Source organism: Trichosurus vulpecula, chromosome 4, assembly GCF_011100635.1.
Source record: "Trichosurus vulpecula isolate mTriVul1 chromosome 4, mTriVul1.pri, whole genome shotgun sequence".
Taxonomy (NCBI): Eukaryota; Metazoa; Chordata; class Mammalia; order Diprotodontia; family Phalangeridae; genus Trichosurus; species Trichosurus vulpecula.
The window spans coordinates 306,213,441-306,238,370 of record NC_050576.1 but is presented as its reverse complement, the minus strand read 5'-3'; the positions used below and the strand labels follow the sequence as shown (position 1 = coordinate 306,238,370).

General features: G+C 39.1%; 1 protein-coding gene across 1 annotated transcript in view; it reads left to right on the top strand.

Annotated features, from left to right (window-relative positions):
- The first annotated feature begins 8,109 nt into the window (after positions 1-8,109).
- The window catches only part of TNFSF11 (TNF superfamily member 11), a 61,855-nt gene continuing 45,034 nt past the window's right edge, over positions 8,110-24,930 (top strand). The window contains exon 1 of the mRNA XM_036757561.1: positions 8,110-8,475. Within this exon, the coding sequence (XP_036613456.1) occupies positions 8,254-8,475 (222 nt within the window). The 5' untranslated portion in view covers positions 8,110-8,253. The remainder of the gene's footprint in view (positions 8,476-24,930) is intronic.

Below are 24,930 nucleotides of genomic sequence, written 5' to 3'. Positions count from 1 at the left end.
AAAAAAAACCAAACAAAAAAACCCCCAAAAACAAAAACAAAAGAGAAGAAAAAAGGGGGAAAAAAGGCAAGCATGAAATGTGCCTCAATCTGCATTCAAACTTCGTAGTTCTTTCTCTGAATGTAGATAGCATTCTCCATCGCGAGTCCTTTGGAGTTGTCTTTGTACCTTGTGTTGCTGAGAAGAGCGAAGTCTGTCAGGGTTGGTCCTCACGGAATCCATATATCTGTGGTTGTGTATAAAGTTCTCCTGGCTCTGCTCCGCTCACTCAGCATTATGTCGTGTAGGTTTTTCCAGGTTGTTATGAAGTCCATATCATCCCCATTTCTTATGGCACAATAGTATTCCATTACCTTCATATACCACAGCTTGTTCAGCCATTCCCCAATTGATGGGCATCCCTTTGATTTCCAATTCTTGGCTACCACAAAAAGAGTAAAGGCTGATACTATAAGTAATTTGGGAGAGCAAGGAATAGTTTGTTTATCAGATTTATGGAAAAGAAAAGAATTCATGACCCAACAAGAGATAGAGAGCATTACAAAATGCAAAATGAATAATTTTGATTATGTTAAATTGAAATGTTTTTGTACAAAAAAAAGTCAATGCAACAAAAATTATGAGGGAAGCAGAAAATTGGGAGAAAATCTTTACAACTAGTATCTTTGATAAAGGCCTCATTTCTAAAATATACAGGGAACTGAGCCAAATATATGGGAATACAAGCCATTCCCCAATTGAGAAAAGGTCAAAGGATATGAACAGGCAGTTTTCAGAGGAAGAAATCAAAGCTATCTATAGGCATATGAAAAAATGCTCTAAATCACTACTGATTAGAGAAATGCAAATCAAAACAACTCTTAGATACCACATCTCTCCTGTCAGATTGGCCAAAATAACAAAACAGGAAAATGATAAATGCTGGAGAGGATGTGGGAAAATTGGAACATTGTTACATTGCTGGTAGAGTTGTGAGATGATCCAGCCATTTTGGAGAGTAATTTGGAACTACGCCCAAAGGGCCATAAAAATGTTCATACCCTTTGACCGAGCAATACCACTTCTAGGGTTGTATCCCAAAGAAATCACACAAGCAGGAAAAGGACCCATATGTACAAAAATATTTATAGAGCTCATTATTTCTTATAGCACAGTAATATGCCATCACAATCATATCCTACAATTTGTTTAGGCATTCTTAATTAATACTTTTCTTAATAATGTAAGCTCTTAATAATGAATAGCTTTTTAATAATAATAACTCAATAATAAAAAAGCTCTTAACCCAGGGGGTTATTTAAATCCTATCTAGACTCTGAATAACTGATATATTTAATGTGTTTAAAGTTTTCAAGGCACTTGACTTATTTTGTGTGATCCTCATAACACTTCCCCTTTTACAGATAAAAGAACTGAGTCAAAGAATTTAATTGATTTGTTCAGGTTCACATAAGTAGCAAGTGTAAAGGACTTTGAACTTAGGCTTTTCTTGATTCCAAAGTAAGGGCTCTTAGCACTACACCATAATGCATCTCAAATTTTAGACTAACATGGTGGCACACATTTCTAACTCTTTCTGTAGGAGAAGCTGAAACTGGAGATCTCTTGATCACAGGAGTTCTGAGTTACAGTGGGCTAAGTCGTTCAGGTGTTCTCACTAGTTTCTGTAATAATATGGTAAAGGCCAGAGAACAGGTAACCACCAGGTTGAGTAAGAAGGCACAAACTATTTCATGGCAGAAAATGGTGCATGTTAAATTTCCCATGCTGATCAGAGTGAGATTAGGATTATGGGTGGCCACTGCACTTCCAACATAGTTGCAGGTGATACAGGATCACCCAAATTTCAAACAAAACAACCCCTCCCTCCTCGAATAACTAGGGAAAATCTTAGCTCAATACAAAAAAAAATCATTCAGTCTATGGATAAGAAATTAGCACTAACAGAGAAATCCTCAGAAGCCATTCATATCTTAAACATTCATTTAGAGAAAGAATTTAATTGGATTATCTTGTCTTTATGCTGTATAAATTTGCATGTGTATTCTTTTCCATGTTGTCTCACTCAATAGAATTTAAACTTCTTCAGAACTGATTTTTGTCTTTGCACCCCCAGCATCCAACACAATGCCTATAAACTTGTTGAGTGATCCTCTGTAAATTTCCCAACCATATCCAAGCAGACAGATGCTTCCAACTTCAAAAAGATGTAGCTGTAGTTCTGTGGAGGCAATAGGTCTACCCCCTTCTGTGTATATGTTGCCCAAATTTTATTACCTCAGGACATAGAAAAGCCAAAATGATTAAGGAAGTAGCATCCTCCCCAGGGCTCCGCTCCACTCAGAAAATGCACCCTCACTCCCTTCCACTCCAGAAATAAAAGAGTGGTGTGGCCTCTCCTTCAATTTTATATTTACAGGAATAAAGGCAATTCTGTGGAAATTTAAAAGTCACATGCATGCTCGCTATCATGATCCATGTTCACTATCTTCCTCATCTTCTATTCCTCTAGCCAGATCTTATTTCAGCACTTCCAAAAAGTTACAAAAACTGACTTTGAAAGTCAAGCACCCTCTAAGTAATTAGTAATTAATAATGAATTTATTAATTATGCTAGTAAATAATAAAAAAAGAGAAAGTCAAGCACCCTGAGGCTTGGTACTTGTAGTTTCTCACATTCTTCATTCTCTGCTAAACTGGTAATTAACATTTTGTTTGGTGATACTTTCCCTTCAACAGATGCGACATCTTGCCTTTCTCCTCTCTCAATATCCCTTCTCCTTCTTCCCATCTTTCTCCTTCTCATCCAGCACAAAGCTTGGTTTTATAAATATGTCAGGTACTCAATAAATACTTGTTAAGTAAATTAAGGAAAACATGTCAGAAGAAAGCAGACTTTGAAAAAAAATCTAAATTGAATGAGAGATCCTCGGAAAATTTATAAAATTTGTGATTGTGCCAGGAAGAGGTGGGGTTGCGATAGAATTGCTTACTATGAGAAACTGTCACATCAAATACACTTGAATACTTGATACAGAAATTTTGGGAAACTTTTGTGGGATATAGTCAGGGGTGTGCTGATAAATGTTTAACAATGGCTTTCTAAGAAAAAAATGTACCGGACACTTTCAAATTTAATCTGCTTTACTCACCTTTTATCTATTAGTTTTAAATGTCTAGACAATTAACAAAATAATAAATCAAGCCCTGGTTAGTAACATTTGCTGATTTCTAACATGCAAAACTGAACACTGAAAATTTAGCAATCTGCTCTCAACTACTTCTGAGTGGGCTCCTGCAAACCTATGGATATAAGAATCCAAAAATTAAGAGGCCTAAATGTAATGAAGCTGCACATGTATTGTTCTACACATTTAATTCGAGATGGCTGTGACCTAGGATCACAGAGACTTTCTGGAGTAGACAGAATACTGGAGCTCGAGAGGGTCTGGGGAGAGTTCAGTTTCTCCTCTGTGTCTTGTGCTTTTTTTAGGAGGAAGCTTAGTCCAACTTTGAGATGGCAGAAAGGGGAGACAGAGAAAAAAGAGAGACACAAGCAGATGAACACCTTTATTGAAGAGTGAAAAGACAATAAGAAATAATGGAAGGAAAAGATTAGAGCTGAAAGCAGTTAGAAAGATCTTTCTTTCTCCCTACAAGGGGCAACCTTATTGTGAGCTCTACCACAGCCTGGGTCTACTGTACCTTTTTAAGACTGTTTATTTGTGTCTTTAAATTATTTGATAATGCTACTGAATTACATGGTCATTGAGTGATTTTTGTTTAGGATGGAGAGAAATTCACAATTAATTTGTAGGTCGGTTGTTGTCCTTTGTTCTCAAAGAGGACCTTCACTATGTTGGGGTCAAGGTACTGTGTGCTCAACTACGGCTGATCAGACAATATTAACTTAGAAGGCCCTACCACAGGTTGGGCACAAATAGTTCATATAAACGTTTAGAGGGGAGATGGCTCTAAATTTGGAAAAAAACAAATTGATAAAATGGCAAGGATGATGTCTTTTAATTCATGCATGAATGGACTTAAATGAGGCAGAGTTAAATCTTAAGTCTTCAGCCTCACTCTGTTTTCCAGAGTCATTGAAGTCCAGTGGCTCCCCAAAAGTCAAGATGACTGGCAATGGCTTGGGATGTACCTTGGCATCCTTGATATCTAACCAAGTTCTAATCACTCCACAGGGCCTGCTTCTGCTGCCTTCATAGCCCACTGGAACAAATTGTTCCCAGTCTGTGGGGAGAAGTTTTCAAGTGCTTGGGGGAGACAACACCCCTACCAACCTACCAACTGGTTTGAGACCCCTCAGTTACCCTCATCCTGGTTTAGCCATGCGCCAAAATGGGATGTGGCCCCTATGCATGTTGTAGCTTCTTGGATCTACAGGTGAGAGTTAGTAATCATGACTGTGAATGCAAATGGGATGAGCAATGCAAGCAGATAGCAGAATGGATTAGAAACCACAATCTAGCAATATGTTGTTTACAAGAAATGTGCTTGAAACAGAGGGACACACAGAGTTAAAATGAAGGGCTAAAGCCGAATCTAATATGCTTCAGCTGAACTTAAAAAAGCCAGGGGTAGCAGCCATCATCTCAGACAAAGCAAACAGATCTAATTAAAAGGGATAATCAAGGAAACTACATTATTCTGAAAGGTACCAAAGACAATGAAGTAATATTAAAAAATTTTACAGCCTCATTTCTCAAATATATACTGAGTATACAACTGAGTCAAGTTTATAAAAATAGGAGCCATTCTCCAATTGATAAAAGGTCAAAGGATATAAACGGGCAGTTTTCAGGAGAAAAAAAATCAAAGCTATCTATAGTCCTATGAAAAAATCTTCTAAATTACTATTGATTAAAGAAAAGCAAATTAAAACAATTCTGAAACACCACCTCACACCTATCAGAAATAACAAATGCCGGAAGAGATGAGGGAAAATAGATACACCCATAAACTGTTGGTATGGTAGTAAACTGGTCCAACCATTCTGGAGAATAATTTGGAACTATGCCCAAAGGGCTATAAAAATGTGCATACCCTTTGACCCAGCAATACTACTGCTAGAGGGTGCTCATCAATTGGGGAATGGCTGAACAAGTTGTGGTATATGATTGTGATGGAGTACTATTGTGCTATAAGAAATGATGAGGGAGGTGGTTTCAGAAAAATCTGGCAAGACCTATATGAATTGATGCAAAGTGCACAGTAACAGCAGTGTTGTAATGATGACCAACTGTGAAAGACTTGGCTACTCTGATCAATGCAGTGATCCAAGACAATTTTAAAGGACTTATGATGAAAAAAAAAATGATATCCAGATCCAGGGAGAGAACTGATGAACTGAGCGTAAATTAAAGTATAATTTTCTCACTTTCTTCATTTTTCTTGCTTCTTTTTGAAATATGGCTAATACAGAAATATATTTCGCATGATTTCACATGTTAAAAAAGTGATTTTGTTTATGTCTATAAATTTGAGATTGAAATTGAGAAGAGGAAGTTAACTTATGGGAGGAAAAAATCCTCCAGTTTACTGCGGGGTGGGGGCTGCTTCAATTAAAGATCCTATTTCTGCAATTTTAGTAATTCCAGAGCAAAACCACCAGACTATTTTTGAATCCAGAGAGATAAAAATTAATAAGAAGATGAGTCAGCAGCACTGAGTAGGTTGCAAGTTTGCAGAATTTTCTTTGAAAGGAGAGGAGAAACCCCACAACGCAAGCCTAAATACTACAAAGGCTTAGACACAGTTACGGCAAAAGAAGATGGTTTTAATGTGTTTCTAGGGAATCAATAAGCAAGAGAACCAGAGAAGTTTTCCTGGAGGAGATGACATCTGCAATGGTGCTTGGCATAGAAAAATGTCAATTTGAGAAGGGTAAATCATCATATTGTTATTTTTTTCTCCCAAACCAACTAACATTTATTAAGTACCTCCTCTACCAGGTTCTAGGGATACAAAGACATGCAACTCTAAACAAAAAGCACTATAGGATAGCACTTACAATCAATGTTTTAAAATAAGGCTGATACTTTGAAAATAATTATCAGAAATGATGAAATGTGAAATAAATTAGTAAAAAAAACCCCAACGAATATTCAACTTCCAAAGATTAAATGAAAACAAAAAGAGTAGTGAAGGGCATCAAGCAAAAAAGACTTATTCAATATTTGAATATTGTCCTTTTGAAATTTAATTTTCTCTCCTGGCATACTTAAGAAAACTAAAGGTGTTCTCTGACATTTGAATAAAGTATTATATTTGTATTATGTTTTGCTGTCCAGTGCCTTGTTACTATTCTTGCCTCAGTGTCCAGGTTAACATGCCAGTTTTTGATAAAGAGTATCATGAAGGTGGAGAAAGTGCTATCTTTGGCCTCTATTCAAATGCATACCACAGTGTCAGCTACAGAGCAGGGCTATAATAGTAAGTGCTACATAAAAAATGCTAAGCTTTGTTCAAAATGGCCCTAGGCTTCACTTTCCTCACCTGTAAAACACGAAAGATAGAGTGTTAGATTAGATCTTTAAGGTCCATTCCAGCTTTAGCAGTTTAATTCCATGAGGTAACATGATTTTAAATTAGCTAGCCTGTAGGATTAGCCTAGGAGTATGCCTCATATATCTTTGGTATCCTCAGGTTTCTACAACATGTTCTTTTCTTCAATAACTTTAACATGTGGCTTATAGACTTTCTCTTTGGGCCCTATTATCCTTGGTGACTTTAATATTTGTATTAATGGCCCCGTCTTATACCTTGGTCTATCAGTTCTTTGAGCACCTCGACTCTTATGGCCTCCTTCTGCACTCATTCTCAGTCATCTACATGGGATGACCACAATGTAGAGTTTACCATCATTTGAAAGTGTACAACTCCTGAGAATGAAATGCCTTTCTCTTACCACAGTCTACTGTCATTTCGCCATTCTCACATGCCCATTCTTCCCTCTTAAACTGACTCGCATTCATTGTTTCTCATCCTCTACTTTTTTCTTCTCCAAGCCCAACACCCTTGTTTAAGCTTTACTTCCTCCTTTCACAGACTTGACCCTCTGCTGAGTCATTTCAATGATATACATTTCTCTACCCTTGAACCTACTTGCCTTCTTGATCTTCCAATATTTCTTCAATTACCCTTCAGTTACGTCTAGGAGGATGACTCCCACATTTGTATTGCCAATCCTAACTTCTTCACTGAGCTCTAGTCCCACATTTCTAACTTCTGGTTGGACATCTAGAGATCCTCACCAGGATGCCCCGTCTGTACCTCAAACCTAATCATTTCCAAACTCAGTTAATTGAGATTTCAGCTGGGCATTTAAAAGAAGCCAGGGAAGACAGAGGTGAAGACGAGAAGCATTCCAGATATGGGGAAATGGCCAATATCGGGAAATGGGGTTTCTTTCTGATCATCTTCCTCACTAAAAGTCCCTACCATCCCATAAAACGCACTAATCATTTTTAAAATTTCCTTCCGTAGCAGAGGAAATAAAGCCTCTACCTTTGTCAGTGGTCCTGAGTGGGAGTGAAATCAGAGGTATGGTGCACGAGGCTATCTCCTGTGGACAGAGGGATTATTGATGACAGGGGAATCTCACTAGGTAGTTCTTTTCAGTCACTGGCGATTCCTCTATAGCTTTCTCACAACTTCACCTCTGAGGAATTTATGTCTTACTCCATAAGCAACAGGGAGCTACTGAAAGTTTTTGGAGTAGAAGGAATGCCAGCGTCGTCGGGATAGCCTTATCACTGGACCAATATAACGGCAGTAGAGTGAGGAGGCTGAATTAGAGAGGTGGGTAAACCGGCAGAAAGAACTGCTGGGGAGGGGGCTGCTCTGCCAGGAACAGGAAAATTCTTAGCCTCTGGTGTTGGGATTTACAGTTAAAGTGGCCCCAGGCGCGGAGGAGGGTGTGCTCGGGCTAGGGAGAGGAAGGGAGGGAGGAAACCTGGGGAGATCAAGAGGTGGGAGTGGAAGAGGCAACTTCGCCCGGGGCTGATTGGCTGCGAGACCCAGCCCTCTCCTACTAGTTTAAAAGAGTTGGAGAAGCCAGAGCTCGGGCTGCCTGTGCCCAAGAGGAGGAGTCGCGGACCCCAGCTTCTCCGGCTCCCCGGCTCTCCTGTGACCTAACCCCCACCTCCACTCTCGCAGTTGCTTTTGAGTTTGCCGCCGAGGAGGAGGTAAGAAGGGAGGTAAAAGGTGGAAGCGGATCGCGGAGCCCAGAGTGTCATGCGCCGCGCCAGCCGAGACTACACCAAGTACCTGCGAGGGTCAGAGGAGATGGGCAGCGGAGGCTCTGGAGCCCCCCACGAGGGTCCCCTGCACCCCGCGCCACCCCCCGTCCCGCACCAGCCCCCGCCTGCCTCTCGTTCCATCCTGGTGGCCTTCATGGTCCTGGGGCTGGGCCAGGTCGTCTGCAGCGTCGCCTTGTTTCTCTACTTCAAAACCCAGGTGAGTACCGGTCTGCACCCGTGCGCCCAGAGAGCGCGTCCCGGTGCCACTCGGACCCTCTGTCTCATTCCACCACTACCCCGCCTCCGATTCCCCAAGGGACTGAAGCGGCCCCGAAAAGGGGTTTGTTAAATCTCCCCGCCCCCACTTTTTTTGGTCTTTTCTCTACTACTGTGTTGGAATTCAACTTCTGTCTGAGCTCCACCTTTTTCTAATCTAGGTAGTGTTGGACAGAGGACAAAGTTGCAGTGACTTCAAAGTCAGCTGTTGGCCACTGACTTCTGTATGCTAGGAGCCTGAGCGAGGAGGGGGCTCATCATTTCCCCATCATTTCTCCCCGTACTACCTGTGTCCAAGGGCTAAGATTCACCTGGTTAGAAAAGTCCCTTCCTCCCTCCCCCTCACTAATAGGAAGTGCCCCCCGCCAAGATAACCGCAGACTTTCATTTTATTACCATCTTGGAAAAAGGACCAGCACCTAGCAGAAGGGCGAGCCTCGCCTCGCTTAGCCTCCAGCTCGTCGCTGATCCAGGTTTAGTGGGGATGTCTGTAGTTTGGGTATTAGGTTTTCTTTTCAGACACCCCTTGAAGATCATAGGGTTCCATCCTGGGTACTCGAGAAACAGCTCTCTAGCTGTATCTCGGAGCGGAAGTTTCAGTGGTGCATGAAGCACCAGCAGGCTCTTGAAGAATGGCTCTTGTTTAGGGCTGGCGTCTTGCGAAGGTTTGATGTGTGCAGAATAGGGGGGGAAAGCCCATTATCCTTGTTCCCTTGCCCAAAGTTGATGTTCCTGGTCTTTCTCATGAGCCTTTGCATGCAATGGTTTCACTGGACAATACAAGTGCCCTCTGTGCCTTCCAGAGTGAAGGTGAACAGTGAAGGAGAAGTTTGTCCTCCCCAGGGGACAGTCAGCTTGCAAATCACAAAAAATCTAGTAAATAATCTCCCTCTCTCCTCCTCCCCCAGCTGTGTGACCCAGGACAAATTACTTAACCTATCTGTGTTTCAATTTCCTCATCTGTAAAATTAAGGATCTGGACCCCATGACCTCTGATGTCCCTCCTAGCTCTAAATCTGGGATTTTGTGATGCAAGTATTGCTCTATGCATCAGAATTGTAAAAAGGCATGGTTAAGGCTGTAACATTATGCTTTCTGGTGGTTTATTCTTTTAAGTCCTTGTTTTCTTGGAAATTGCAGTGCAGCTGGTTGGATTCATTTAAATCCCCTTGTCTGTGACTCTAAACTCTTTCTCAGAGGAAGTTGGGGGCTGACTGTGCATTTCTTTATGGGAAAAGAAAGAAGGTTGAAGTTGGGCTTCTTTGGCTTTCAGGCTCATAGAAAGGTGATCACCAAGCTGGGGTGCACTAACTGGGGGAGCTCTGTGAGTTGCTGCAGATGACTGGCAGGGTGTGTGTATGTATGTATGTGTGTATATGTATATATGTACATATGTATGTATTTGCAAGTGTGTAGGGCTGAAAAGAGGGCAGTAACTCTTGGTTTGTGGGATTTTTGTTGAGTGTTCATTGAATAGTCTGTCTGCAGAAATAGCTTTTGATTGTCTCTTAAAGGGAAAGTAGTTTTATATACGTTTATATATATGTACATGTATGTGTGTGTATGTGTGTGTATGTGTGTGTGTGTGTATATATATATATCATGACACTCAAAACAGCAATATTTAGAAGGTACCAAATCGGTCACTTTATGTTGAAGTAGGATACATTTCCTTAAAGACAACTTTTAAAATATTTTACTTGAAATGTAAGCAATTGATGCCTTGATCAAAATCATTTTAGAATGCAATTCATTCATTGGCAGACCCTACTAACTAATACATATATTGTCCTAGTTACCCATTCAGTGGTGGCTTTTTATGTTCTAATACAATTTATTGAGTGTCTATGCTGTGTATCACTTAGTACTACCAAGTGATGTGGGATGAGAGTTCAAAATGCATCATTTAACAAACATTTATTCAACTTTTAGCTATATAGTAAGAGTTGTTGGGGGATAGAAAGTAGAAAAACATATGAACCTTGTTTACAGTAACCATAGGGCACAAATTCTCTATGACAGTCTTAATTTCATAGAAATAAAATGTACTTCTAAGGAATATCCTTTGTCAGAGAATTTGTTCTGATTTTTGGTTCAGTTAATTGGGTAGTCCTCCAACCTCAAGGAGCTTACAATGAAAGATAGCCCCTCCCTCAAGGACTCTAAAATTCAAACAAAATAGATCGATATTCAAAAAATGGATGGGAAATACAAGCAAGATACCTATAAACAAAAGTAAACAATCTGAAGGATCTTGCATTGGTTTTGAAGAGTAACCTGATTGAAGATTTCCTGAGATGAAATTATAAAGTGGTTGTCACATAGGGGAGGGGGAAGTTGAGGGAAGACAGAGAGTAAGGAGAAACTCAGAAGACCAGTTAAAGCAGGCTTCTTTGTTAGGAACAGAGTAAGAGTGGGCTGAGCAGTAACAGGAAATAAACATGGCAAGGTGGGAGGAAAAGAGCTGGTGGTATGTTGCTATCACTGATTTTTTTTTCCTAAGATAGTAAGTCAGATTAGAGATGGTTGGTGGTATGAAACTTCCAGCTGAATGAAACATTGTTTACTGTAAGAGTAATGTCAGTAGTATTTTTAAAAAATAAGCAGCTTTATGTACCCTTCAAAATTCAAAAGTACCACTGGGAAAAGAATGATTCCCCAAATCTTTTTCTATAGTATGCATGACTGTTGGTGAGTCAATGCAATTCAGCAAATGAAAGTTTGCAAAGTACCTACTATGTGTAAGAAAAGCCATAGACACTTTGAATACAAAGATGAAAAATAAGACAGTCTCTGCCCTCAGAAAGCTGATGTTCTGTGTATGTGTGAGGAGGTGGTTTGAGTGGCCATATAGCAAGCACAGGGACAAGTGAATACAAGGCATTTTGAGGAGGAAGAGAATATCAGGGGATTAGGAAAGGCTGGCTGGAGGTGGCATATTGGTATAGCACTGAAAGTAGATAAAAACATAAGTATAATATATAAAAACGTATTTATTATATAAATATATTTATAATATGTAATATTACACATATAATATATAATTAATATATTATTATATATAATATATATGTATATTTATTATATGTAATATATAAATATAAAATACATATATAAACTCCAAGAGGTACAGAGAAGGAGTAGTATATTCTAGTTTGTGCAAAAACATGGAAGCTGGATATTTATAGGAAACAAGTAATATGTCAGCTTGGCTCAAATATATATGTTTAAAATTTTTATTTTATTTTTCTTGATTACATGTAAAATTTTTAAAATTTGTCTTTTTAATTCTCTCTGTCTTTCCTCTACCCCCATCTTAAGAAGGCAAGCAATTCGATAAAGATTACAAATGTGAAGTCATGCAAAACATATTTCCATATTAGCCATGTTGCAAAAGGAAACACAGAACAAAAACAAAACAAGAAAAAAAAGTAAAAAAAAAAAAAGGTATGCTTCTACCACCATTCATACTTCAGCTTGGCTCAAATATAAAGGGCACTGGTAAAATAATATTAACTATGACTGGGCAAGTTGACTTCAGCTAAATTGTGGAAGGTCTTAATGCTACACCAAGTACTTTTTATTTTATTCTAGGGGCAATAGGGAGTCATTGAAGATTCTTGAGCAGGGAAATGACATGACTAGACTTGAACATTAGGAAGATTATTTGATCAGCTGAGTGGAGGATGGATCCAGGAAGGAAGAGACTCCAAGAGTTGTGAATGGAGAGAAGGAGACAGATTGGAAAGACAAGATTTGACAACTGATTGGATATGGGAAGTAAGGGAAAGGGAAGAGTTAAGGATGATTCTGAGGTTACCAATATGGGTGACCAAGTAGTTGATGATACTCTCAATGAAAATCCAACAGGATTAGTTTTTAATGTCAGTCATCCAATTACTGATGGAAAGATTTCCTAAATGTTGTAAGGACTTGTTTTTCCATTGTACTTTCATGGAAGAATAAATATTCATCACATATCATGGACATAATGCTATGCTACATCATAGTAACATTTTACAAAGGTCATGTCCTAGGGGACAAAACTCTGGCAGCAACTCATTTAAGTGAATACATTATGGAATATGTTTGCAAGTACTTTATGTATCTATGTAGAATTTCTATTTCAGTATCAGTAAACATATGGCTAATATGAGACCTACTCTGAGATTTTTGGAGGAATTTTGTATAATAGAGAATGCCAGAGCTGGAAAGAACCTTAGAGATCTCCTTGTTCAGTCCCTTAATTTTATACATGAGTAAACTGAAGGTCAGGGAGCTGAAATCCCTTGGCCAACATTTCAAAAGTAATAAATATCACAGCTAGACCTTGAATACTTCAATGCCAGTGAATAGAGTGCGGGGCCTAGAGTCAGGAAGACTCATCTTCATGAGTTAAAATCCAGTCTCAGACATTTACTAGCTGTGGGACCTTGGGCAAGTCACTTAAGCTTTGCTTGCCTCAGTTTCTTGAACTGTAAAATGAGGTTAATAATAGTACCTGTCTCCCTGGGTTGTTGTGAGGATCAAATAAAATAATATTTGTAAATCACTTAGCCCAGGGTTGAAACATAGTAGGTTCCAGATGAATGCTAGCTACTACTTCTACTGCTATTGCTGCTTCTGCTACTATTAAATTTATGCTTCTTTTGGAATTTGCATTGGAATGTGGCACCAAGTAAAAGACCAAGCATATATTAGTTTCCATTGAATTTACTTGTTTTGTGGCTTAATTAGTTGGTATTTCCAAATCCATATTAGTAGCTAGTATTAGATAAGACATTTATGATCAACAGTTATATTTGTTATATACAATACAATTTTTTTGCTCTTAAATTTTATATTATAGTTGTTCGTGTGTGATATGTTCAGTTACTGAATTCTAAGTTGCATTTGGGTAGAGACCTTGTCTTATTTAATTTTATTTCTGTATACTAATGCACAATGCTCTACAATAAATGTTTGTGGTTGATAGGACAATGAGGAAAGGTACTGAGTATTGGTATTCTGGGTTTGTTGTTGTCATTTGGTCATTTTCAGTTGTGTCCAACTCTTTGTGGCCCGATTTGGGGTTTTCTGGGCAGAGATACAGAAATGGTTTCCCATTTCCTTCTCCAGCTCATTTTACAGATGAGGAACTGAGGCAAACAGGATTAGGTGACTTGCCCAGGGTCACACAGCTAGTCAGTATCTGAAGCCACATTTGAACTCAGATCTTCCTGAATCCTGGCCAAATGCTCTATCCACTGAGCCACCTACCTGTCTTCTACACAAACAGAGATTAAATGACTTGCCTGGGGTCATGCAGCTAGAAAGTGAGGCCAAATTTGAACTCGAGAGGATGAGTCTTCCTGACTCCAGACCCAGCACTCTGTGTTGTATGGTACCACCTGGATGGTATGAATCACAGAATAGAAGAAATTCAGAGTTGGAAGGGACCTGGATGGCCATAAAGTTCAACCCAAACTGAAAGGAATCCCTCCTTTAACATATCCAACAAATTGTTATGTCTTCTTCATGAAGACTTGTGAAGACATGAAGTCTCTTCATGAAGACTTCCAATAAGGAAGAACCCAATAGTTGATCAGACCATTTTGGACAAGAAGGCTTCTCTGATTCAAGCCTAAGTTTCATCTTCTCCTAACATGGACTCAGGGCCCTTTGCATCCTGAGTTTGTCAGCCTTCCTGAACTGTGCCACCCAAAATGGAGCACAGTACTCTAGACCTGGTCTGATCAGAGGACAAAGGGGTCATTACTGGATGTGGATTCAGAGGATGTGGGTTCAAATCACAGCTCTGTCGCTTATTGGCATGTGACATGGGCAAGTCAATTGATCTTCCTAGGACTCAGTTTCCTCATCTGTAAAATGAGAGGGTTGAACTAGATGACCTCAGAGGTCTCTTATAAAAAGGTCCCTGTGAACTCTTTGAAGCCCTTCCTCTCCTAAGGCAGACCAAGATGGCATTTGTTATGTTGGCAACCATGTCACACCACTGACTCAGGGTTTATAGGGATATTCAAAGAAGAGGAGTTTAACATCATCTATAATTTGTCAACCTCAGCTTGACAATTCATTTAAAGTGAATTTAAAAGTTATTTCCTTCTATTTTCATCATATGAACATGGTTTGAATATACATTTCTTGAGAGTAGGAATTATTTCATGCTTTGTACTTGCAGTCCTAGCATAATATTGACACATAGTAGGTACTTAATAAGGGAGCAGCTAGGTGGCCCAATAGATAAGAGCACTGGGCCTGGAGTCAGCAAAACTCACCTTCTTGAATTCAATTCTGGCCTCAGGCATTTATTAGCTATGTGACCCTGGGCAAGTCACTTAACCCTGTTTGCCTCAGTTTCCTCATCCGTAAAGTGAGCTGGAGAAGGAAATGGCCAACCACTCTGGTATCTTTGCCAAGAAAACCCCACGAAAAGTCAGCTACGACTGAAAAACAATTGAACAACAAGGTAATAAATGATTGTTTATCGATTGATTGATTTGAATAGTAAAAAATGAATTAGCTTTAATGGTTTTTGTGCTATTCCAATATCTAGAGGAAAGAAAGCAATGTAAAGCCATCCTTTACTGCCATTCAGAAGGAAAAATAAAGCTACAGTTACACATTTATTGTTCATTCTTTAATATACAAAGGGATACGATTCTTTCCAAATGTTGCTTGTAAGTGAAGATGCTATTTCTATATCTCCATAGGTTTGATTGAATGCTCAACTGCAGCTGAAACTTTTCCAAACCCTCAAACTTTTTACCTATTCGGTATTGTCCCTTCTATGCACAGACCCACAGGAGTGCTGTGAACTCACATAAAGCTATCTGATGCAGTGGTGTGGGGGCTGCCTGTTTGAACTCAGAGATAATGTAGTGGGAGAAATGTCAAGCATCCTGCCTCACTTAACCCCATTGAGTTGAATTAGAAAGTTTTTTTTTTCCTGGTTATTTATTTGTTTAATATTTTTAGTTTTCAGCATTAATTTTCACAACAGTTTGAATTGCAAATTTTCTCCCCATTTCTACCCTCCCCCCACTCCAAGATGGCATATATTCTGATCGCCCCGTTCCCCAGTCAACCCTCCCTTCTGTCACCCCACTTCCCCCCATCCCCTTTTCCCTTACTTTCTTTTAGGGCCAGATAGATTTTTATGCCCCATTGCCTATATATGTTACCTTCTAGTTGCATGCAAAAACTTTTTTTTGAACATCTGCTTTTCAAACTTTGAGTTATAAATTCTCTCTCCTCTTCCCTCCCCACCCACTCTCCCTAAGAAGGCAAGCAATTCAACATAGGCCACATGTGTATCATTATGCAAAACCCTTCCACAATACTCATGTTGTGAAAGACTTTATTTTGCTCCTTCCTATCCTATCCCCCTTTATCCAATTTTCTCCCTTGACCCTGTCCCTTTTCAAAAGGGTTTGCTTTTGATTACTTCCTCCCCCTATCCATCCCCCTTCTATTTCCCCCCTTTTTATCCCCTTCATCCTTCTTTCCTGTGGGGTAAGATACCCAATTGAGTGTGTATATTATTCCCTCAGGTCAAATCCAATCAGAACAAGATTCATTCATTCCCCCTCTACCCTCCCAACAGAATGGCTTTTACTTGCCACTTTTATGTGAGATAATTTACCCCATTCTATCTCTCCCTTTCTCCCTGTCTCAATATATTCCTCTCTCATCCCTTAATTTGATATTTTTTAGATATCATCCCTTCATATTCAACTCACCCTGTGCCCTCTGCCTCTCTATATATGTATATTCCCCTCAGCTACCTTAATACTGAGGTCTCATGAATTACACACATCATCTTTCCATGTAGGAATATAAACAAAACAGTTCAACTTTAGTAAGTCCCTTATGATTTTTCTTTCTTGATTACCTTTTCATGCTTCTCTTGATTCTTGTGTTCGAAAGTCAAATTTTCTATTCAGCTCTGGTCTTTTCTCTGAGAAAGCTTGAAAGTCCTCTATTTTCTTGAAAATCCATATTTTGCCTTGGAGCATGATACTCAGTTTTGCTGGGTAGGTGATTCTTGGTTTTAATCCTAGCTCGATCGACCTCCGGAATATCATATTCCAAGCCCTTTGATCCCTTAATGTAGAAGCTGCTAGATCTTGTATTATTCTGATTGTGTTTCCACATACTGAAATTGTTTCTTTCTGGCTGCTTGAAGTATTTTCTCCATGATCTGGGAGCTCTGTAATTTCGTGACAATATTCCTAGGAGTTTTCTTTTTGGGATCTTTTTCAAGAGGCGATCTGTGGATTCTTTCAATTTCTATTTTACCCTTTGGCTCTAGAATATCAGGGTGTTCTCCTTGATAATTTCCTGAAAGATGATATCTAGGCTCTTTTTTTGATCATGACTTTCAGGTAGTCCAATAATTTTTAAATTATCTCTCCTGGATCTATTCTCCAGGTCACTGGTTTTTCCAATGAGATACTTCACATTGTCTTCCATTTTTTCTTTCCTTTTTTTCTGTTTTATAATATCTTGATTTCTCATATAGTCACTAGCTTCCACTTGCTCCAATCTAATTTTTAAGGCAGCATTTTCTTCAGTGGTCTTTTGGACCTCCTTTTCCATTTGGCTAATTCTGCCTTTCAAGGCACTCTTCTCCTCATTGGCTTTTTGGAGCCCTTTTGCCATTTGAGTTAGTCTATTTTTTAAGATGTTATTTTCTTCAGTATTTTTTGGGGTCTCCTTTAGCAAGTCATTGACTTGTTTTTCATGGTTTTCTCGCATCACTCTCATTTCTCTTCCCAATTTTTCCTCTACTTCTCTAACTTGCTTTTCCAAATGCTTTTTGAGCTCTTCCATGGCCTGAGGGGAGTTCATGTTTTTCTTGGAGGCTTTTGATATAGGCTCTTTAATTTTGTTGACTTCTTTAGGGTGTATGTTTTGGTCTTCTTTGTCACCAAAGAAAGATCCCAAAGTCTGAGTCTGAATCTGAGTCCATTTTTGCTGGCTGGCCATGTTCCCAGCCAGGTACTTGACCCTTGAGTTTTTCATGAGGGTATGACTGCTTATAGAATAGAGAGTACTTTGTCCCAAGCTTGAGGGGCTGCACTGTTGTTTTCAGAGCTATTTCTACACAGCAAGCTCTGCTGCACCAGTGCTTCTCCTCCCCCAAGAACCACCAACACCGACCAGACTCAGATCTTAAGCTGGCTCTGCACTCCCACTCAGATCTGCCACTTGTTTCCTCCCACCAGGTGGGCCTGGGGCAGGAAGCAACTGCAACTGTAGCTCTGTAAGCAGCCTCAGAGCTGCATCACCTCCGCTGAACTGGGAACTCCTTTCACTCCTTGCAGCTTTTCCCACTAGCCTTCTCTGTTGTCTTTGGTGTTTGTGGGTTGAGAAGTCCGGTAACTGCCACAGCCCACTGATTCAGGACACTAGGGCCTGTTCCGCCTGGCTGCCATTCTGGTTGGTCCGGGCACAGCCCAAGCTGGGCTCTGCTCCACTCCACTCCCAGCTCTGTGCGTGATAGACCTTACCCAGCGACCATCCAGACTGTCCTGTGCTGGAGCCCTGCTTCCCTCTGCTATTTCGTGGGTTCTGCAGTTCTTGAATTTGTTCAGAGCCACTTTTTATAGGTTTTTGGAGGGACCTGGGGGGGAACACACGCAAGTCCCTGCTTTCCAGCCACCATCTTGGCTCCATGAATAAGAAAGTTTTGATGAGACATGAAAAGATTAGTTCATTTTATAGGAAATATGGAAACAGGTAATTGTCATGTTAATATATATATATATAATATATTATATATATAATATAATATATAATTATATAATATATAATTAAGATACAAAGCCATCCAATACTGTGCCATATTTTAAACATGGCCGGATGTAATTACTTTGTACTCATTAGACATTACCGAGGTTTTTCAAATAATTTACCTAAAATAGCAAATGATCTATTCCTCACACAGAAATTGTATGTTTGACAGAAATCCATTAATTGATTACTGAGTAATTAAACATAACAAGAAGCATGGACTTTTTAAAAATTGCTTTTTGTTGATAATCAGCCTTGTAAATCATGTACATAGAGGCTTAGGGGCCAGAAGTGAGTGCTGCTGGGTGGCTAATGCCTTCCCTCAGCTTAGACCCTTTCTTTAGTGTAGTCACCCTGACTTAGAATCATTGGAATGTAAGTTCTCCTCCATACAAGCCTGCACTCTGTCTTGGCCTTTATTTTCAGGAGGGCAAGAGCTGCTGGGTTGTAAAGGCAGTAGGTGGAGAAAGTTGTAGGTTGTCATTTTTTTCAAATAAAATAAAAGTCTATGTTCATGTCTAAATTAGAGTATTTTAATTTAATTCTGAAAATATTTATTAGGTGCCTACTTTGTATATTTATTAGGTGCCTACTCTGACCTCAGTGTAGAATATCTGGATTTTTAAAAAAAATCACATGATCCCTGAACTCCAAGAGTTTATTAAAGGAAATAGGATCTGCCCATTTATTTTGAGATTTTAATAAAACTCTGTGAACTCTTGTGACCTAGGTACTCCCTCCAATAAGGAAGATGTCTACAAATCCACAGTGGCTCTTGTTCATGTCTTCCCATCAGTCTGAAACCAGTGGTTTGCTGAATAAGCCAATGGACCAATACCATGCCATGCATATCTTTAAATATCTGTAAATAGAATGAGTTAAATATGTTTATAAAAATTATTTTATGCGTAAGAGCACAGTATTTTTGTTGTTCACTCATTTCTCACTCTTTGGGACCCTGTTTGGTATTTTCTTGGCAAAGATACTGGAGTGGCTTGCCATTTCCTTCTCCAGCTCATTTTACAAATAAGGAAACTGAGGCAAACAGGGTGAAGTGACTTGCCCAGGATCACACAACTAGGAAGTGTTTGTGGCCAGATTTTAACACAAGAAGTCTTCTTTACTTCAGGTCCAACATTCTATCAATTGAGCCATCTAGCTGCCCACTAGAACATAGTCTATATCTATATATCTATATCTATATTCATATCTATATCCATATCCATATCCATGTCTCCATCCCCATCATCTCCATCCCCATCATCTCCATCCCCATCATCTCCATCCCCATCATCTCCATACGCATCATCCCCATCATCTCTATCCCCATCATCTCTATCCCCATCATCTCTATCCCCATCATCTCTATCCCCATCATCTCCATCCCCATCATCTCCATCCCCATCATCTCCATCCCCATCATCTCCATCCCCATCATTTCCATCTCCATCATCTCTATCCCTATCATCTCTATCATCTCTATCTGTACCTATATCCATGTCTATTAGCTTATTTAGAAACTTTTTCTTTATTTTTCCCTCCCAAAAGATATAGATACAGACATTTTCTTCTTTGGTACAAATTATAAGTCATCCATGATTTTTTTTTCCTCCTGTCTAATTTTTGTCCATATTCTTCTACGGATACTCTACAGAGGATCCACTTACTATGCTGGAAGGCTTTTTCTAAGTGCATCACTAGCTATCCATCTGTTATCCATTGTTCTGATCATGTGACTGCCCCATCTCCTCATCCCAATCATACATTTCCTCAATGAGCTTCATGGGAAATAGGCTAGAACTTATCTCTGCCCTTCATCATCCACTGGGTCATCCTCAACTTTGATTCTTATGATATTGCTGAATTGTAACATCAATTACATCCATCCAGCATCACCATGAGAGTGTTGTGTTTCTCCACTTGGGTCTTTTCATGAGTGTTTTTGCAGCATTAGTAACATTTTAAATAAGTACTGGCCCTAATATTAAATTTCCATTAAAAAAAGAGGAAGATGGCTAGATTGTCACAAAAACTAACTCGTATAAAATCCCTATTTTGTAGGAAATTATGCACATGGTAGTACTTAATAAATGCTTATTGACTAATACTGTAATCTGTTGCGGTCATTTGTTTCCCGTGTGGTCACCAATAGATAGGCTTCTGCTTTCATTTCCAGTGATATCCAAAACTACAAAACCATTGTAATGGCCACCAAATACAGGTAACTCCCCCCCCATCCTTCCAACACCCATCCTTCTAGGCTTATATGACATCTAAGTGTGACTTATAATCAGTGTTATTTGTTGTTGTATTTGTGAACATAAATGCATTTTTCCTTCAAAGAGATTTAATATTAGGAGTTCTAACTATATTTGGAGATAGTCCCTTTGAAAATAAAAAAAAGAAAAGCCTGTTCATTTACTTTGTGTTGGAAGGTCATATTGCTGTAATGGTATTATCTCTGGTGCCAAGTTTTACATTGTCAGCAAGAATTAAATTTGACTAATATATGAGAGTGCACTACACACACTGGCATCTGCCATGTTTGTGTGGTGGTACAGTTTCCAAAAATTATGCGTACTAAGTTCTCTATCTCTGATACTTTCCCTAGTATCGATGCATAACAATCTTTTGAATTTGTTGTCAAGGATTTTTTTATTGGAAGAAGGGGGAGGGAAGTTATGAAGTTCGAAAAAAGCATTGGACTAAGTTAGGAGATCTGGGTCCTAATTCCGCCTCTGATGATTACTAGCTGACTGACCTTCACCAGTCACTTCATTTCTCTCTGGGCTAAGTGGTCCAATGGGTAGAGTTCTGGGTGTGGGATCAGGAGGAAGACGTAAGTTCAAATCTGGTCTCAGACATTTTGATAGCTGTTTAACCCCAAGTTAGTCATTTAACTTCTGTTTATCTTGTTTCCCCACCTATAGAATGGGGATAAAAATAGCACCTACTTCCCAAGGTTGTTGTAAGGATCAAATGAGGACATATTTGTAAAGTGCTTAGCACACTGTCTCCACATAGTAGGTTAATAAATGCTTATTTTTTCCCTCCCTCTCTCCTTACTTCATTCCTTTGTTTATTCGTTCTTTCCTTCCTTCATTCCATTATTTTATAAAATAAATGACTGCACTAAGTTATCACTAACTTCCTCAGGTCCTACATTCTCTGACTTTTAAGTCACACCTCATAAGTAAGCAGTTGTTACTTATTAGTCAAAGAATTTCCTCTTGAGCAATCCTTGTATCTTCTGATTCATGTCAGTTATTTTAAATGAAACATGAGAAATAAATATTGATCTTACACCATTGCTTTCCATGTTCCTCTTTCCAGGTAGTTAATCTGTTACCGATGGAGATAATTTTCATATTTGCAAAGTTGAGAGAAGAAAACCCATATAAGTGAACACAGTTGTACTCTTTCTAAATTAGACTTTAGTTTTGCAAAAACTCTGAAGAACCTCCCGAGCCATTACTGTTGGAATTGGCAAACTAACCTTTGCCCAGGGGGCTATCTCCAATCATCCTGCTCTGTATCTTGCCACTGGACCCAGATGGCTCCAGAGGAGAAGGTGAGGCTAGTAACTTTGCACAGCCCTCCTTCTCTTGAATCCAATTCACTTGTAAGTCATGGCATCACCTTCTTGATGTCCTGTTCCTCTTCGAGAATGAAGGACAAACAACAACAGCCTTTTCCCAGGACCATAGGATCATAGATTTAAAGCTAGAAGGGACCTTTGAGACCCCTTGAATACATTTCCCTCAAGAAGTTGTTACTTTCCCAGGGCCATTACAAGAGCTCGTGTCTGAGGGAGAATTTAAACTTGTGCTTTCTTGACTCCAATTCCAGCATTCTATCACCTGTCTCCCCTAGCTGCCTCTTTCCCCACTTGAACTGTACTGTTATAAGTTAGGAATGAAAGTTAGGAATTTAAAAGAGTGAAGTGTTCAGAATTCCTTGGAAGAAGAATGCTATTGGTATCATTGTCATCATCATTCCAGTGAGTGACAGTCACTCCCTTCTGTTCCCTTAATGTCCCTGATCATGCATTTTTCCTTTTTGTTTAAAAAAAAATTTCTAGATAAAGATGCTAGGGATTTTCTCACTTTTCATAAAGAAATTTATTCTGTCAGCTACTGATAGAATTCCTTAAAATTACTGCCTCAGGCTTTTGGCAAGTGAACTTGAGTAGTTCTGAAAAGCAATTGTTTGTTCCTCCTCTACTAATCTGTTCAGTCTGGTGTCCGCCCCCCCCCCCTCCACCGCCCCCCTTCAACAACTATTTGAAAAGCAATGTGGTGTGAATTGAAAGGGTGTGGAGTTGGAGAAGCAGGGTTTAAATCTTGCTTCTGCAATTTTCTACTGGTGGGATCTTGGGCAGTTCCCTTTGATGGGTCTCTGAGTCCTCCTTTGTAAAATGAAGAGGGTTTTTTTGAAGCTGCCTCCTAAGTATTATCCCTCAATGTGAAGTCAGAGATTGCAGGCTAAACACCTGGATCTGCTTTTTGCTCTCTGGGTGACCCTGAGTGGGTCAGTTAAATTCTCTGGCCCCTCAGCTTCCTCCTCTGTAAAAATGAGGTGTTGGACTCAATGACCTCTAAAGTCCTTCTCAATTCTAAATCTGCAATTCTATGATCCTGAAATGGTCTTTGCCCACAAGAGGTTTACAATCCCTTTAGAAGAAGTTCTATACCACTTAATGAAAGCAACACTTTCTAGGAATAGTTTAATTTCTACAATTCTTATTGATTTCTAAAATTTTATTGAGCCATTGAAATCTGAAAATAAAATTTAAATCAATGACGAGTGCCTGGAATGTAGTAGTTGCTTAATAAATATTTATTGATTGACTGAATATTATCCTGTAACCATAACTATGTTTTATTGCAATAGACTAATGAAATTGCTTTTTAAAACTTTAGAGAAAATGCTGCTTTTTGGATTTTTTCAAGTTGAATTTTCTGACATTTCTTTCTAAATCAGATATCACTTCTTTAAAAAAAAATGAGTTGATTCTACTTGCATTCCTGTTAACTTTTTTTATTTAACTCTTGTGCAACAATTTCTAATATTTCGTTCTTTCCAATGTAGCTGGTGCTCCTTTCTGGGAATGGTTGGTTAGATTTGGTGAGATTAAAGGATATGAGCCTTTATTTAGCCTTTGAAATTACCATCGTTTGTTTGAAGATGTAAATATATGAGTTGCCTCCACATTTAGATAGTTGAGGACCTCTGCTTGAGAGAGTATGGGGGAGAAAGTTGGCCTGGTATTTGTTAACTCATTTGCATCTCATTGAGAATAGTTGATTGAGTCCTGGTTATAATGGCTCTTTGGACTACAAAAAGGAAGAGGTAGATCAAAGGGAAAGAGCAGATGAGCCTGAACACAAGCAAATACACAGAATCAAGACCTCTTGGTTAGGAGTAAAGTCTTTATACTTGCACAAAATCCCCTGGGGAATTGTTCCTCTTGAAAGTTGGCATCTATAAAGAGGCAATAGAACCTCACAGCTGGAAACATGGTAACAGATAGGGGAAGTAGTGGGCTGCTAAGAGTTCCTAGACCTAGCCGCCTAGAAAGAAGAGAGGGGATTTCCTCAACAACACCAACTTCTTGGAACCAGCCTGTTGGTCATAAGAGGGTCAAGGACATGACCTCAGAGGTAGAGGACCAGAAAAAGACAGAGCCACCATGTGGAATAGCAGACTAAGACTTTATTCTCCATTACCACTATGAATTATGTGGTCTCTGCAAGTCTAATTGGAAAGGGGTTGCCTAACAATACCACAGGCAAAATCCCCTTTTTGGGGAAGCCCCAAACCTTAGTGCAGCACTTACTGTAGAGGAAAGCAGGGCTCAGCAGACAATAAAGGATTATTTCTCTACTGGCCTTTAGAGAATTTCTTTCTTTTGGACATTTAAATCGTTGAGTTGTACTATGAGTCTAGAGGACATTCATCTTGAAAAGCACAGAACAAAAATGGCTAATGGCGATTTGATACCTAATATAAATATAGTGATTATTAAGAGAGCACCTAGCTGCTTATGATGGATTCAAATTAAATCTCTCTCAGATGAACAAATCCACATGTACTGAAAATACTGCCACATGTGATTGCTGACTTAAAAGATTGTGGAGAATAGGTATGAATGTGAAAGAGTGAATGTCTTTATTTTAAACAAATGAGGGAAGAATAGAGTATATAAACTATGCTCCATTTAACTTGATTTCCATTTGGGCAAAATCAGAGAACATATTATTAAAGAGTTGATTACTGAATATTTAGAAAAGCTGTGATTATGAAGAGGCAGAAGAACAAGAATAGGTCATGCCAAACTAGCCCTTTTAATTTTTTTGGACAGTGTTCCTAAGCTGGCAGATCAGAGGAATGATGTAGATTTAGTTTGTTTAGACTTTAGTAAAGTATTTGATAACATCTTGTCATTTAACTGGAAATGAGGGAAAGATACGGCAGAGATAGAGTTGGGATTGATTGAAAGATAGCTAAACTTTTAAAAATAGTCAAGAGTATTTCAATGTCTGCCTGGAAAGAAATCTCCAGTGTTGTGCCCCAGCGATTTGTGCTTGACCCAGTA